At 42.2% G+C, this 14,588-nt stretch overlaps 2 protein-coding genes across 5 annotated transcripts in view; both read left to right on the plus strand.

The window, feature by feature from the left end:
* The first annotated feature begins 313 nt into the window (after positions 1-313).
* Positions 314-7,336, plus strand: eomesb (eomesodermin homolog b). 3 transcript variants are annotated; one of them, XM_053431562.1, is made up of 8 exons: positions 1,045-1,064; positions 1,948-2,473; positions 3,563-4,237; positions 4,340-4,506; positions 4,790-4,911; positions 5,259-5,417; positions 5,756-5,817; positions 6,064-7,336. In XM_053431562.1, the coding sequence occupies exons 3-8, from the start codon at positions 3,714-3,716 to the stop codon at positions 6,851-6,853; spliced, it is 1,824 nt and encodes a 607-aa protein (XP_053287537.1). In that variant the 5' UTR covers positions 1,045-1,064; positions 1,948-2,473; positions 3,563-3,713; the 3' UTR covers positions 6,854-7,336. The 3 variants fall into 3 exon arrangements, with proteins under 3 accessions (XP_053287536.1, XP_053287538.1, XP_053287537.1); XM_053431561.1 differs by having other exon boundaries at positions 314-2,473; XM_053431563.1 differs by having other exon boundaries at positions 318-2,473; positions 4,340-4,494.
* Positions 7,337-9,094: 1,758 nt separating this feature from the next.
* The window catches only part of LOC128449048 (ankyrin repeat and IBR domain-containing protein 1), a 35,760-nt gene continuing 30,266 nt past the window's right edge, over positions 9,095-14,588 (plus strand). Inside the window, exons 1-3 of one of the 2 annotated variants that reach the window (XM_053432032.1) lie at positions 9,095-9,250; positions 11,719-12,003; positions 12,800-13,100. In XM_053432032.1, coding sequence (XP_053288007.1) covers positions 11,816-12,003; positions 12,800-13,100 — 489 coding nt within the window. In that variant the 5' untranslated portion in view covers positions 9,095-9,250; positions 11,719-11,815. Of the gene's footprint in view, positions 9,251-9,334; positions 9,543-11,718; positions 12,004-12,799; positions 13,101-14,588 lie in introns of those variants that run through there. The other variant, XM_053432033.1, reaches the window with a different exon arrangement.

The following is a 14,588-nucleotide window of genomic DNA, read 5'->3' on the forward strand; positions in this document are numbered from 1 at the left end:
CAGATTCATCATTCGATCACACTTGTGGTACGGCTGTGACTGGCTCCACACTTGTGATGTGGCAGAATTATATTTGTACATACATGTGTCAAACTGAGAGTCCCCGTTTAGCAGAAAGAAACCCTTTCTCATGTCAAACTCTGCACTTACGTCATTCTCCTCAACAGTCCAATCATGATATATGTTTTTTGAGTGGAGACTCATGAAGGAGGGAACTGCACTCAGCGAGTGTGAACTACTGGGACAGAAGAAGCTTATATAGAAAGTGCAATAGAAACTTTTCAGGACACCACACATTCTCACTTCTGACTCACTGGTTTTACCACCAGAGCATGTGACCATATGTGTTTGTGTGTCGGATGGAGGTTCGCTAAATAAAGAAAGTGAACGCGCTGTACTTCTCCAAACTGACATTCCTAAAACCTTGTATTGAATTTTAAGCTAAATGGAACATCAAGATATGGCCAATAACTACATGCCAACGTTTTTTAAACCATATCAGTTTAATATGAAGATAATGGATGTAAATGCTTGAGGATTTTTTTTAAAGAGCTTCTTTACTGAACCAGTTGTGTCCAGGCTGCATGTTTTGGAGTCTGGAGATCTGTTTGCAGAAAAGGTTCTTTAAAGGACCTCTTGCTAAGGGGTTATTTTTTATTCTATGGAATCACTCCAAAGATTTTTGGTTCCAGTTAGCACCTTTATTGTTCTCTGTGTGCATAACACACATACATTTAACAGAGTAAATAGGACCCACTGCACACAGATTGGTGAATTCTTACTCTAGGTTCATGACTTCTTGAGATAATCAAGCACTCAATTAGTTTATCAGTGCAATCAGCAGAAAGTGTATTAGCTTTAGACTGTTTGCTGTTCAAACAGTTTACCCAAACAGTTGATTTGTCCTGTTTGATGTGCGCTGTGTTTATTTCAGAGGTGGGGACCTGCCTCACTAATCCTCTCACTGTCTTTATCATGTAAACGCTCCACCATGCAGCCGAGCAGCAGCAGCAGCTGATCGCGTCTGGTCCTGCGAGGGGAGCGGGTCTCTAAGCTGCTGAAAGGTGAGCCATTAACATCATGTGTAGTCTGAAACTGGTCTGCTTTGAACCCGAGGAGCTGGAGCTATCGAAGAGGAAACAGTTTGGTATGGGCCCATTTAAAGTCTTTTGTGATGATACCTCCACTGTGTATTCTGGTGACAAATCAGCAGCAGTTATACTCAGCACAGTGATGTTAGTATGTGAGAGTCAACTTGTTTACCTTCATATACAGATATTTCTGATGATAAATATAATGTTCTCACTTTGTTTTGGTGTCACTGAAGATAAGGGCAAAACAGTCTTAACTTATTTCTCTCTTCAGCCCCTTCAGCAATGACGTGAGGGATCACTTTGATTATATGTGGTGAGACTGCTCAGACTCTGAGTAGTTTTAGTCAAGAAAACTCAATCTGTGAAGCTGTGGCAACACTAGGAATGAAAAATAAAGAAGTTTACTCCATTTAATGCCCTTATTATTTTCAGTGAGGTACAGTTTCTTATTTCACAGTCGGCCACATCTTACAACATGTTAAAGGTAAAACACTGCAATGGCTGAAGCGTGACATGCAGGACTCTACTGTTTTGTTGCGTTGGAAAGTTTTTGGAGCTAATTTTGTAACCGTAGAAAGACCAAAAAGTTGACCACAGGGCTGAGTACTAAAACTATATATATTGCTTTAACAATATAATGATTATTGTGATCAAATTTCCATCAATAGAAATATAACAAAGGTTCAAAAAAACAGTTTATATCTATCTTTGAATTCAACAGATATAATAATTTGACATTTATTGTAAAATTGATCAAAATGTCTTATCTTGATACACGTTTTGGACACTACGAATTCAGATCAGCTACTTCTCAGATTCTTTCTCTCTTTGTGTTGAATTTGGTTTCATGCAGTTCTCTTCAAAGTCTTTGCACAGTAATGAGAATGATCCAGGATATATGACAACACGAGGCACTATCAACTCACTGTTGAGTGGCACATCCAGAGCCCAGACGATGGGAATATTCCCTCCACTGATGTCTCTGATGGGAAGGAAACAGGTCACGGGTGGGCTGGGATGCTACCTCGCCCTTTATACACCTTGACTGTGATGCCGAGGATCCCCTGCCCCTCCCCTGGGGAGCAGAGGAAAGTCTGCTAATAGGCTGCCATCGGTGCGTCATGGCCACAAGTAGAGAGCAGCGGTGAAAGCGGGAGTGCGCCTTTACGCACGGATCAGTCCGCCTCCACATGGCTCGGGTTTTTATCTCCCAGCTGGCTCCCTCCTCGACCCCAAACACAACATGATGCCATGTGCTGCTAAGGACTCAGCTCCGCAGGTCGTTGACGTTACCCGAGTTTTTATTTAGTTTGATATATTTTACATGTGTGCGCGACTTGAACTTGACTTGTAAAGAGAAACGGGAATAACATCACTTGGTAAGTCTGAGTTTTTTTTATAATTTTTAAATTGACGCTTGAATTTGATTTCTGCTGCTTATTTCATTATTTAGACATTTTATTTCAGCGAGAAATCACATTGTTATTTTCCCGAAACACCACGAAAATGATATTATATTTGAAGGTATTTGGAGGAAATTATTGGGCATGTTTTTGTTTTGTCTCACTGCAAATGTATTTTTATTTCATGTCTATATTACTTTTTTCTCGATGGGTCGTTTTGATTTATTTGTTGTCATTTCTCACATTGAACTGTCTGATCCACGAAACATCACAGGTTTCTTCAAACGGAAAAATAATTGGCTATTTCCCCTTTTCACGTCGGGTTTCCCGTTGGGACACGGGACCACATCAGATGTGAATGAACGCAAATCCATTAACTCTGAATAATAATATGGGATTATCAGCACCGTGTAGGCGCACGTTTGCTCACAATGAGTTTTATTTTGTCCAAAAATATTTTATAACCATACGTGTTTAAATGTAAAGCCGAATTCAATTTCATTTTCTGTGGTGAATCACATAAATTATCTTAATGTGCCAATGCAGTTCCAGGGGGAGTTTTAACTTTAGTTAGAAAATTACACCCTAAAATATATATAAATATATAAGCCTGAATGTACAGTTTGTTATTTGACTTATAAGATCCTGACTCTTAATTCAAGGCGGCTCCTTCAATATCAGCTGGATAAAACACAGGTCACCAGTCTGAAATATATATTATTACCATTTTAACCAGTATCAAGTTGCAGATTTTGTTTCTCCTGGGCAATTTGAAATCTAAAAAAGATAAGGTCCTTTATAATAAATGAATACACATATTGAATAAAAAGGAAGGTATGGATCCATCTGGCAAAGATGACATGTTTTTAAGTTTTGGGATCAGACTTCACAGCCACACCCTGATACGCCCACTAGGATCTTCAGCCTCGGTATTGATGTGTCTCTTTATACAAACATTTACCCGCACTTCACGCGCTTGGCACACAATTAGGCCTTTCGAGAGTTGGTGACAACAGATTTATGTGTAGCTCAGACCGTCATTAACCCCAGTCTGTCTGTCTCCAGGATTTAGACGAGACTGTGTGCAGTCGGGAGACACCTGAAATAAAGTAGATTCAGTGACTCTTGACAGGGAAGAAAAGTCCTCGGGCAAGATTGGTGTCAACCGGGATCAACGAGAGCAATCGACCCCTGAGCCAAGACCAGAGAAGCAGCCATGCTCGGCGGTGAAGGAGAGAGCAGCACCTTCTCTTCCACTAAGGAGGCATCGGATGAGAGGCGCAAGTCTCCATCCGTGGAAGGAGATGATGTGACCGTCCGCAGCAGATACCCGGAGCACGGGCTGGGTGCCGAGCGGTACTACATCCCTCCATCAGTGTCCAAACAAAGCCCGGAGACAGCAAGCCCCTGCTCCTTCATCCCCTACACCCCCGGTGGGCCGGTTTACGCCCCGTCCGGCGCGGGCAGGTACCCCTCATCCCTCCACCTGGGCTCCGTGTTGCCTCCCGCGGGGTTTTCTCCCTCCGCGACCGGCCGCAGTCACTTCAGCTCGGCCTACCAGCTCGGGCAGAGCCCCGGCTGCATCTACCCGCCGTACGCCGGCTCCGGTTCGGCTCTCAGCAACATGACTCTCCCGGCCACCGGCCCCGGGATGAGGGCCCAGGTCTACCTCTGCAACCGGCCGCTGTGGTTCAAGTTCCACCGGCACCAGACGGAGATGATCATCACCAAGCAGGGCAGGTGAGGAGGCAGGGGCGCTCCGCAGGGATGGGGCATGAAACCAACTTTTATTCCCATGCGTAATAATGAGGACTTCTTGTAATTTTTGTGCCGCGTTTGCAGACGGATGTTCCCGTTCCTCAGCTTTAACATCGCTGGTCTCAACCTGTCGGCGCATTACAACGTGTTCGTGGAGGTGGTGCTGGCGGATCCAAACCACTGGAGGTTTCAAGGTGGCAAGTGGGTCACCTGTGGGAAGGCGGACAACAGCAGCCAAGGTACCGATCCAGGTCGATATTAGCCATTTATGTGGATTTTTTTTTACTTGAATCATGATCATTTAGTCAAGAAAAAAGAGAAATGGAAATGTACAAGATTGTCCCATGCATGCATGTAATTAATTGGCAGATTTTCTATTTGCAAAGAATGTGTAATTTCAGACAAAATAAGGTTTATTTAGGTCTTGAATACATTATAGGTGCAAGCTGAACCCCTTTTTTTCCCAATGAAATAAATTACATTAAGTTTATATTTGTCGTTGGCTAAGATGTAAAATCATTTTTTTTATTCCAGGGAACAAAGTGTATATCCACCCAGAGTCTCCAAACACAGGGGCCCACTGGATGAGACAAGAAATCTCCTTCAGCAAACTGAAACTCACCAACAACAAAGGGACCAGTCACAGTACTTCACAGGTAAGAGAAGCATTTACATAAATCAAGGCTTGAAATACAGATGCAAACTTTAAACGATTAAATGTAAAACAATTCTGTTTAATTGGGATCATTTTTTTTTAAGTAGGTAATTATATTTTTTTTATTTTTGCATGTTAATGTACGATATTAAGCGCAGGGTCATTTTCACGTTTTACTTTCATGTTTGGAAATTCATTTGAAAGGTTTTTTACGCAGCACTCCCATGGAGAATATGAGGATATTTTGCAGGACACAAGTTGTGCAAACGAACTTAAGCGAATACAAGTTGCGCCATTATTCAAATTTCTTTTTCATTTTAAATAATATAACGTCTGTTTTGTTTGCAGATGGTCATCATGCAGTCGCTCCATAAGTACCAGCCCAGGCTGCACATCGTGGAGGTGACGGAGGATGGAGCGGAGGACGTCAACAATGACGGGAAAACTCAGAGCTTCACTTTTCCAGAGACGCAGTTTATTGCTGTCACAGCCTACCAGAACACTGACGTAAGCAGACACACACATACACACACACACACACACACACACACACACACACACACACACACACACACACACACACACACACACATACACGCACACTTCTTCTATATTTAAGACTAAGAAATATATATAAATTAATCCGACATTATGCAGTAGGCTTATTGCATATTGTTTGGAATTTCTCATTCACTGTAAATGGACAATAATTAATATTAAAATCAACTCTCAGATTATGTTGACATACATGTGGTAGTACGTTCACTGTTCTATTTTATATTCTTTTCTCGCTGGTTCTTTAAATAACAGTGTTCTGCTTGTTCTTCTGCCTTGTTCTCTTTTAGATCACACAGCTGAAGATTGATCACAACCCGTTTGCCAAAGGATTCAGAGATAATTATGATTCGTGAGTAATTGTCCTACGTTCCTCATAAGCTATGAATGAGTGTGAATATTTTTCTACATAAAACTATGTGCTTTATAGCATCAGCTGTCTTACTGTGTTTTGATTTCTCTGTGAATTTAACAACTTGGAATCAGTTCCTTTGAGTGTGGGAGCTCGCTTTGAAAGACATTTCCACGCCATTGTTTCCACCCACTCAGACACTGACCTTTCTTCACCTGAACATAATAAGTACACGTATTTTTCCAGGATGTACACAGTTCCAGAGAACGACCGCCTCACCCCATCTCCAACCGACTCTCCACGTGCCCACCAGATTGTCCCAGGCGCCCGCTACACCATGCAGCCCCTCTTCCAGGACCAGTTTGTCAACAACCTCCCGCAGAATCGCTTCTACAACAGCGAGCGAGCAGTACCACAGACTAACAGCCTCCTCTCACCTCAGACTGAAGACGGAGCTTCGCAGAGGTGGTTTGTCACCTCCATGCAACAAGGGGGAAACTGCACTGGCACCAGCAACAAGCTCGATCTGACACCTTATGATGGTGAATACTCCAGCTCCTTGCTTCCTTATGGTATCAAATCACTGTCCATGCAGACATCCCACGCTCTCGGCTACTACCCAGACTCTCCTTTCAACGCCATGTCTGCCGGGTGGGGGTCCAGGGCAGCATATCAGCGAAAGGTCACGACGGGTCTGCCTTGGTCTCCCAGACCCAGCCCCACTGCTGGTTTGCTAGAAGACTCAGACAAAGTTAAACAGATACAGATAGAGGAGGGCGTGAACGACGGCGGAGGCCTGATCTCCTCTTGGACAGAGACACAGTCATTAGCTCTTTCCCTCGACAAGGCTGATTCTTACGCCATGGCCTGCAAACGACGGCGTTTGTCTCTCAATGGTCTGAGCACCGAGGACTCACCCTCTGACATTAAGTGTGAGGACTTGGCCTCAGCTACCACCAACAGTAGCTCCTATGGCAAGGACCCGCCTTCATCCAAAGCCATGGCAGCTTATTATTCCTTTTACACAAACCCTTAAAAATATGGCCTCATGTTGTAGTTTTGGTTGTTCTTCATCTGCCACAGTGAACATATTATTCCGTTTTTGGGGACTTTGTGCACCCAGAATTTGTCTCAGTGGTAATAAAAGTACTTTTTTCCCGTCTGTGGTGACACAGGAAGCATTAAGGACACATTAAAAAAAAAGTGACACGTGCGTGTGAATTGCCACTTTCAGTTATGGGCTTATTTTTTGATCGCCTCATGTATGTAACTCTGCAGCTGCAAATTTGAAGGTGCCAAAGCAATCGTTAAAGTTTCCTCATGGAAAAAAAAAAAATCATGTTATGTGTTTGTTGCATACATCATTGAATTTGACTTCACACTGAAATTTTGTGTTTACAGATTATTTATTGAAGGCCTGTTGATATGAATTCTGGGCACTGACATGTGGGAATGCTATGCTATATGTACCTTCATTGCAATGTCCAGATATTTGATAATAAAAGGCATACGTGTTGTATATGGAGGATGTGTGGTTATTTCAAGTAAAGACACTGTTCCTCTGTTTAAATGACATGCTGCACATGGGCATATGTGTTCATACAATATGAAGCATTTCATTAGTATATGATTTCAGACAAATTAAGATTGCCTTTTAACCTCAAGATATTTCGTTGGACACATTTGGATAAGTTCATTTCACATGTAAGCTAAAGCTTGTGTGTGGGGGCAAAGGAGGATAAGGCCACTCGAATCGACCATACACATTTTGGTAGACATCATTTAAATTTACTTTCGTTCAGTCTCGAGTGTCGAAAAGCTACGAGGCATATTTCAAAAGGACAAGGCAATTCAAAGTGAGTAAGACATTACAAAATAAACGTTCAGAAAGAATTAAAAAAGTCAAACAAATAGGACGTAAAAGTTAAAGAGGGGAAAAATAAGTGAATACTTGATGCAATAAAATCTCAGCTTCATGTCCTATTATTGGTTTCTGTGGACTGGGGCGCCCTCTAGTGAACTTTCATTGGAATTACACCCATACACCTAAGCGGCAGCCTGTTGAACAGTGATGGAGACTCGTATCGTGACGTCACATTGACTTCAGTCTGCTCTCATCAACCAAACAGAAACAATTTTAGTTTTTTTTTGTATTTTGTATTGTTCATGTATTTTATTCATATATATTCATACTTTATTCTGTGTAGAATCCAATTCCGACTATGTGAATGGGAACCTGTTACACACTGAATAGGACAGGCGTGTAAGTCGTTTCCTCCTGCAGCAGTGAGATTGTCAAACCAGCTCTGCTCACAGTAGAACTCCACGCACCCATTGTGGTCTGCACTTTAACTGTGGTTCAGATCTCTGAGAGGTTCAGTGCGTAGAATTCAGAGACACTTTGCATGTTGTGGCTGAATGACCCTCAGCTCACCCTCCCCCTTCCAAATATGAAAGAGAACCTGCGGTAGCCTTCAGTTGTCGAAAAAACTCAAAAGATGTTAAGTTTGTCTGTAAAAAAAACATATCTGAACATAGAGAGTGTAAATATAAAGGGCCCATTCTAGGGAAATAAAACCATTCGTACAATTTAGATGATGATACTAGTGAAAACATCACTAGAATTAAGTTATAATCAGTTTCAGAATCAGAATTGGGTTATATTCCAAGTAGGTTTACACATACAAGGAATTTGCAGTGGTGTGTTTGAGCAATTGTTGATACCGAAAATATAAAATTAGGGGGGGAAATGAAATATAAAACAATACAGTCACAGGCAGGGACATCAGTTCAGTGTGATAGGGTCCCAGGCCAGAGACTGAGACCAATAAGGAGTCTGGCACTAAATCCCTTTCAACTAAATCTTACACACTGAACCTTTAACTGTGCAATATTCATACAATGGTTATTTTACAATCCATTCACTGTACACGTTCTTCCTTGTTTTTACACTGTATATACCAGCTTTTACTCCGTTCATATTTTGTTACACTTTTTCTTTTTCCTTACACTCAGGTATTGCATGTCACATATTATTACTCACTGATGCCTATATTGGACTCGTGCTCCTGTAAAATTTCATATTTCCCCATTGTGTAGCTAATAAAGGATTATCTCTTCCTATTTTATCTTAAGTATGTACTTATGTACTTTTTGCCAAATAACAACAACATGCACACTGATACCAGTACAGCACAAAGTAAAGTCCTGTACTGGATGTGTAATAATCTGGTCATACTGGTCGGGGGGGGGGGGGTTCAGCTGTTTGTCAGACAGTGGGTCCATGTTTCCCCTCCTGTGCTGAAACCTGGCAACCCGAGTGGCAGGCAGCAGAGTAGTTGACAGGAACAACATCCCATTATAGCAGAGAACCAGTGTTCTCCCATTAGCCGCTGACGGTCACCTCGCAGACACAGCGCCATGCACCGCGTGTGTGAGTCCCCATACTTGTTACTCGTTGTTCACCGCGACTTTACCCAACTGTGCTAGCTCGAGTTGGCCAGAAAGCCCCGTTAGCTCGCTAGCTGCGCCGCTAGCGTGTGCGCTGACGTTCTTGCCGACGCGGATGCTAGCGTCACGGTGTTGTGTTTGTCTAGTTGTGAATAACTCAGCGGCTTAACAAGCGGGATTTAGTGATTAACACCGGGGCTGCTAACCGGAGCTTGGCCGCTGCCCTCACCCGAGGTCTCACTTTTAGCCGGTGGACGTGTTCACTCGTCAGAAAGGTAACACGCCGGACTGTCCACTAACACAACACAACGCCGCGGCTACCAGGCGGAGCTAACTAGCCAGGACGATAAACAGCACACAACACGGGGGGAAAGGCCTGCGTGCAGGAGTTTAGTGACAAGTGACATGTCGCCTGTCTTCTACCGCTGGCTCTCGGTGTTACTCAGCCCTTGTTACCCATTAGTTAATTAGTTAAACAGCCGGAGGGCTTCACTGGTTCGAGTCAACCAGGTTATATAAGTGTGTTCAAAGATCAGGTGTTTACACGTGTGTTCGCCGAAGTGGGATGTTGTGTGTGTTGTGTGTGTGTTGTGTGTGTTTATGACCGATCTGTCCTCAGGAGCCACCAACTTGACACAGATTCAGCTGCTGTAAGACAAACGAACTCAGGAAAATTCACTGATATGTTATTTAAATGGTTAGTTTAAGTGAATGTTATAACACATTTATATAAGTTAACAGTATTTAGTTATGTGATGGTTGATTAAAGAACAAGTTATAAGTTGTGTCAGTGTAGCGACTGATGATGAATCTGTTACAGAGGGGGGGGGGGGGTCCTGTCCTGTCCCGTCCCACTCTGGTCCAGCCCCCTTTTCACCAATCTTTATTTTACATTTAAATTGTTTTCAAAGAGCTGAAACTTGACAGTGGAAAAATGATTGTCGAATTTTAAGTTAATGATTTATCCACCTCTCTACACGACTGGGCCAAGACAGCACTTGCTCATAACTTGACTTAACATGTAAACAAGTTGCGATCTGGTGTTAAAGAGCTAAAGTCAATGCAGGAGGCTTCATGTCCAAATCTTCACTGGGGTCTGAGAGTCTGAGATCACCTTCCCATTTCGAGTGTGGTCATTGACTATGTTTACGTGAACATTAATATTCTTACTAACCCAATAAAGACAGTGGTCTGAATAAGTCACTGCCATGTAAACATCTAGTTCTGATTACCTAAACATGAATAAGGTCATTGTGGGGAATTCGCCCCTTTCTGCTTGACGTCATAATCAAACTGCTCTGCAACACCTAAACAGGAATATGAATGAATATGAAAAATGTTAGTAGCAACTCATGTAGACATCATAATCTAAATATTCAGTCTCGGAATAATGCCAATTCTTAAATATTGCTGTCCATATAAAGGGTCAATGTGTTGCTCATCATATTAACTGTGTTCGAGAGTGACACTGAAATCTCCTCAAACTACAGTGGGTGAAAATGACCATGCGTTATGATAAATATCTGGAATTAACTTATTTTCCATTCTGTGACACGCAGGAACTGTCTCTTATGTAGTTTTATATTTCTTTTATTATAAAGGATTGGCTGATAAGATGAAAACTATTTAGACCCATCCACTTTTTACTGTTTACATAAACTGTGGAAAATTGTCGGTGGAATGTCGACATTTGCTTATCGTTTCCTTTCGTCACACCGACTGACCTATTGAGAGCTGGAGATTAGTTAAACTTGAGAGGTATTCATGGAGCATTTTCTCCTTGCTTGTGTACACAACTTTATCACAATGCATACTCAAGTGGAAGGATTTACATGGTGGTGATAGTTCATGAATATTAGTATCATGAAGTATTGCATCCTGTGCTGTGTTCTGTGTATTTGTGCTGCAGCTCACAAAAAAATACATAAAGCATCACACTGACCAAACAGTCATGACCATATGGTGCTCTGGTGGAAGCGAAATGCTGACTGGCTGCATGTTGCTGTTGAGTGGATGATCTCTCGCTTCACAATGACTCCTTGCCTCAGTAGGATGGGCAGCGTTGGCAAGGAGAGGCGGAAGCACCTGGTGATGCCAGAGGAAGTCTTCTCCTTCTCTCTGTGTGAGCTTGTTGGCACAATGTTTGGTTATTCTTAACAAAAAATAAAAAAAGAGAATCACAAGGAGGTGGTAGACAGCGCAGTGTTGATGCATACACAGGCTTGTGGCAGAGCAGACCGTGCAACCTTGGAGCTGCATGTCTCATCCTCGTGGTTGAGAGGGAGAGGAAGTGATTAATACTTTAGGATGCAGGGCTGATATTCATGAAACAGTGATAGAAATACTAGCTGGCTATATTTTAGTTTTACCATTTTTCTTCGAGCAAGGCAATCGTTGGACAAAAAACCAAGGCGCAAAGGAATTGAACCTTGTTTTTCCTCTTTTCTTTAGGACCTTCAGTATGCTGGTGAGTTGGACTTGAGCAGGTCGAAGACAACTCCAAAGGTTGCTGTGTCAGTCCGAGCTTGAACCCACAGCAGGAGAAGAGATGGGGAACACGGCGACCAAGTTCCGTAAAGCTCTCATCAATGGGGATGAGGGGCTCGCCTGCCAACTCTATGAGAGTAACCCGCAGTTCAAGGAGGCTCTGGATCCCAACTCTACCTACGGAGAGTCCTACCAGCACAACACTCCACTGCACTATGCTGCCCGGCACGCAATGACACGCCTACTCAGGTCAGGATGTAGCCCAAACAAAATCAAACAAACAAACAAGCAGACAGATTACACCGTCAGAGTCTCACATTTTTTTAGGGAAAAGTGTGTGTCTTTTTTCGGTTGATAGATGCAGAACTCAATTGCTGTCCCTATGCTACCGATTATTTTTATAAATTAAATGATTAATTCTATTGCCTGTGTTTTAGCCGTTCAGCCTAGTAGGACTGCTTTCAGCATCCCTCTTACTTAGCACTGTAATGATGATCAACTGGTCCCATCTATTACCTTATTGCTGCATCAGAAGAGCGAATTTTTCATGTTTCGACTTCATATAGCCCTGCCCCATCTGTCTCTCCACATAGCCATCTGTTAGCAACTCTCAGGAATGCGACATGCTGGGTTGAAATAGGATGGGACTCCAAGAGCTTCCCACCCGACAAGCTAACAGCCTTTCATGTGTTTGTCTTTGTCTTTTCTCAGGCCCTGTCCTTTATTCGCAAATTTAAGGCTTGCACAATTTGCATTCATACATGACTTAAAAAAATGCAAGGGTGTGTGAAAAATGGCAGCAGGTGACATTCAATTCAAATGGGTGCAAAATACATGTCTGTATAGATTCCGGATGGATAAATATGATTCTGATATTGTTTTGACACAAAGCTCCAAAATTCTGGGACTCAAGACTGATTTGGACAATTTCAATTTACAGTTCCGCACGGTTGATGTTAGGTAATTCTATATATTCATTTCAAATATTATTTCTAAGTATAATATTTAAACAACAGTTTTTCCTGTCCTTGTCTTATTCTGTCAGGTATTTTGTCTTAAGCAAAGATGGAAATCCTAACAAGCGTAATGTGCACAATGAGACGTCTCTGCACCTCCTCTGCATGGGGCCCCAGATCCTGATCTCAGAGGGGGCACTGCAGCCTCGCATCTCGCGGCCATACGAAGATGAACAGCGTCGGGCTGAATGCCTACAAATCATCCTGGCATGGACTGGGGCAAAGCTGGATCACGGAGAATACGAGAGTGCTGATGTCAATGCTACAGACAACAAGAAAAACACCTGCCTGCACTATGCCGCTGGCTCAGGGGTGAAGACCTGTGTGGAGGTAAGGTTTTTCAGTCTGGGCTCATGTGAAATATTCTCAAGTATTAGATTTGGGATTTAGATCAATGTCTCTGTAGATGGAAACTTAAGAGTCTCACCGAGACAGGGAGCCATTTGAGTGGAAGGAAGATAAAAGGCTAAGGGAGATGGATAGATAGATTATTCATAATCTGCCCCTTTGTGCTGTGAATATTTGTATTGTTGTGGCGGGTGTGTGGCCTTGTGTTAGATCCAGTCGCGACCCTGGGTAAGGGACAGTAATTTGCAGGCTCACATACATTCCATTAAGTGTGATCAAATACCTCCCTGGTGAGTTTTGGGAAGAGAGTGTGCAGCACAAAACGGCTTTATTAATCCCTGGGGCAGAATGCACCACATATAAACGTCAGACAGATAAATTAAGCTGTCATGTTGCTTCTCTTAGTATCTGTCCTCGTTAAGACCACGAGTTTAGTTTTGAAAAAGGAGTCTATATAAAACTTTGCTTTGTAATCCTTATGAAGAATTTAGTTTACAATATGAACATCAGTTGGATTCAACTATGGCTGCAAAATCATAGATTGTCACAATGTGCTATATAGCATTAATTTCCATGACTCATGATTGTGTAAGTTTGTTATTTTTTATTTAGCCCAGAAAGCTGTTCACTGAGGTTTTGTCTATCAAATTACAATTTGAAACTTATGCAGTACAAAACAACACCATGTGGATATAGCCCTGTAGGTCTGTTGTGATGGAAAGACAGAAATCCTACATTATTTAGCAAAAAGCAAAATGTAAAGAATAGTTTGGACACATTTTTTGTGGGAAGCTAAAATTTCACACGAGAAGTAAACTGATATATAATTGTATACTGTTCATGAGATATTCTTACTTGAGCAAACATATTTACTCAACCATACATACATACATATACTCCCTAGGTGGCATACACACACACATGTTTGCGTCTATACACTTTCCTTTCAACCTATAATGATGTTGCACCTGTTGATTATTACCGCTTTATAAAGTCAGAGTTTCTAGTTTGTTTCAAATACATTTTCGCCAAAAAGATGAATTTGGCTTCTTGGTAAGATTCTCCTCATATACATTGTGATCTGTGTCCCTCCCTTCAGTTAGGGTTTGTTCAGCTTTTTTGAGCCATTTCTGGCATTTTTTTTAACATTTTACTTGCAACATCCTCAGCACGTATTTATCTCACTTTGAACTATGCAGTTCTTTTAGATTGCGAAGGTAGATGCTTTTCAAAGTAAAATCCATTTCAAATTGAAAACTGCCTCCAGGAGCCTGTGGACAGTTCCAGATGACGTGCAAGTGGTTTGCCACTGCGTTCTCAGGACCTCCAGCAGGCTGATTAGAGTACTTAGTTTTTTGCAGTGGAGAACAGAAGAATCAAATCTTTGTCTTCCAGCTGAGTTGTGAAAGAAAGCACTGCTGTAACTATCAAAAAGAGGCTTTGTCTCTGCTACTGCTTTTAAGAGAGCCT

Source organism: Pleuronectes platessa, chromosome 10 (assembly GCF_947347685.1).
Source record: "Pleuronectes platessa chromosome 10, fPlePla1.1, whole genome shotgun sequence".
In the NCBI taxonomy this organism is placed as follows: Eukaryota; Metazoa; Chordata; class Actinopteri; order Pleuronectiformes; family Pleuronectidae; genus Pleuronectes; species Pleuronectes platessa.

Excerpts from the sequence above, each read along its gene's own strand:
- eomesb (XM_053431561.1), top strand. The coding sequence starts at position 3,714 with ATGCTCGGCGGTGAAGGAGAGAGCAGCACCTTCTCTTCCACTAAGGAG. Across the intron at positions 5,418-5,755 it reads CAGCCTACCAGAACACTGAC|ATCACACAGCTGAAGATTGA; the intron begins GTAAGCAGACAC and ends GTTCTCTTTTAG. Across the intron at positions 5,818-6,063 it reads TTCAGAGATAATTATGATTC|GATGTACACAGTTCCAGAGA; the intron begins GTGAGTAATTGT and ends GTATTTTTCCAG.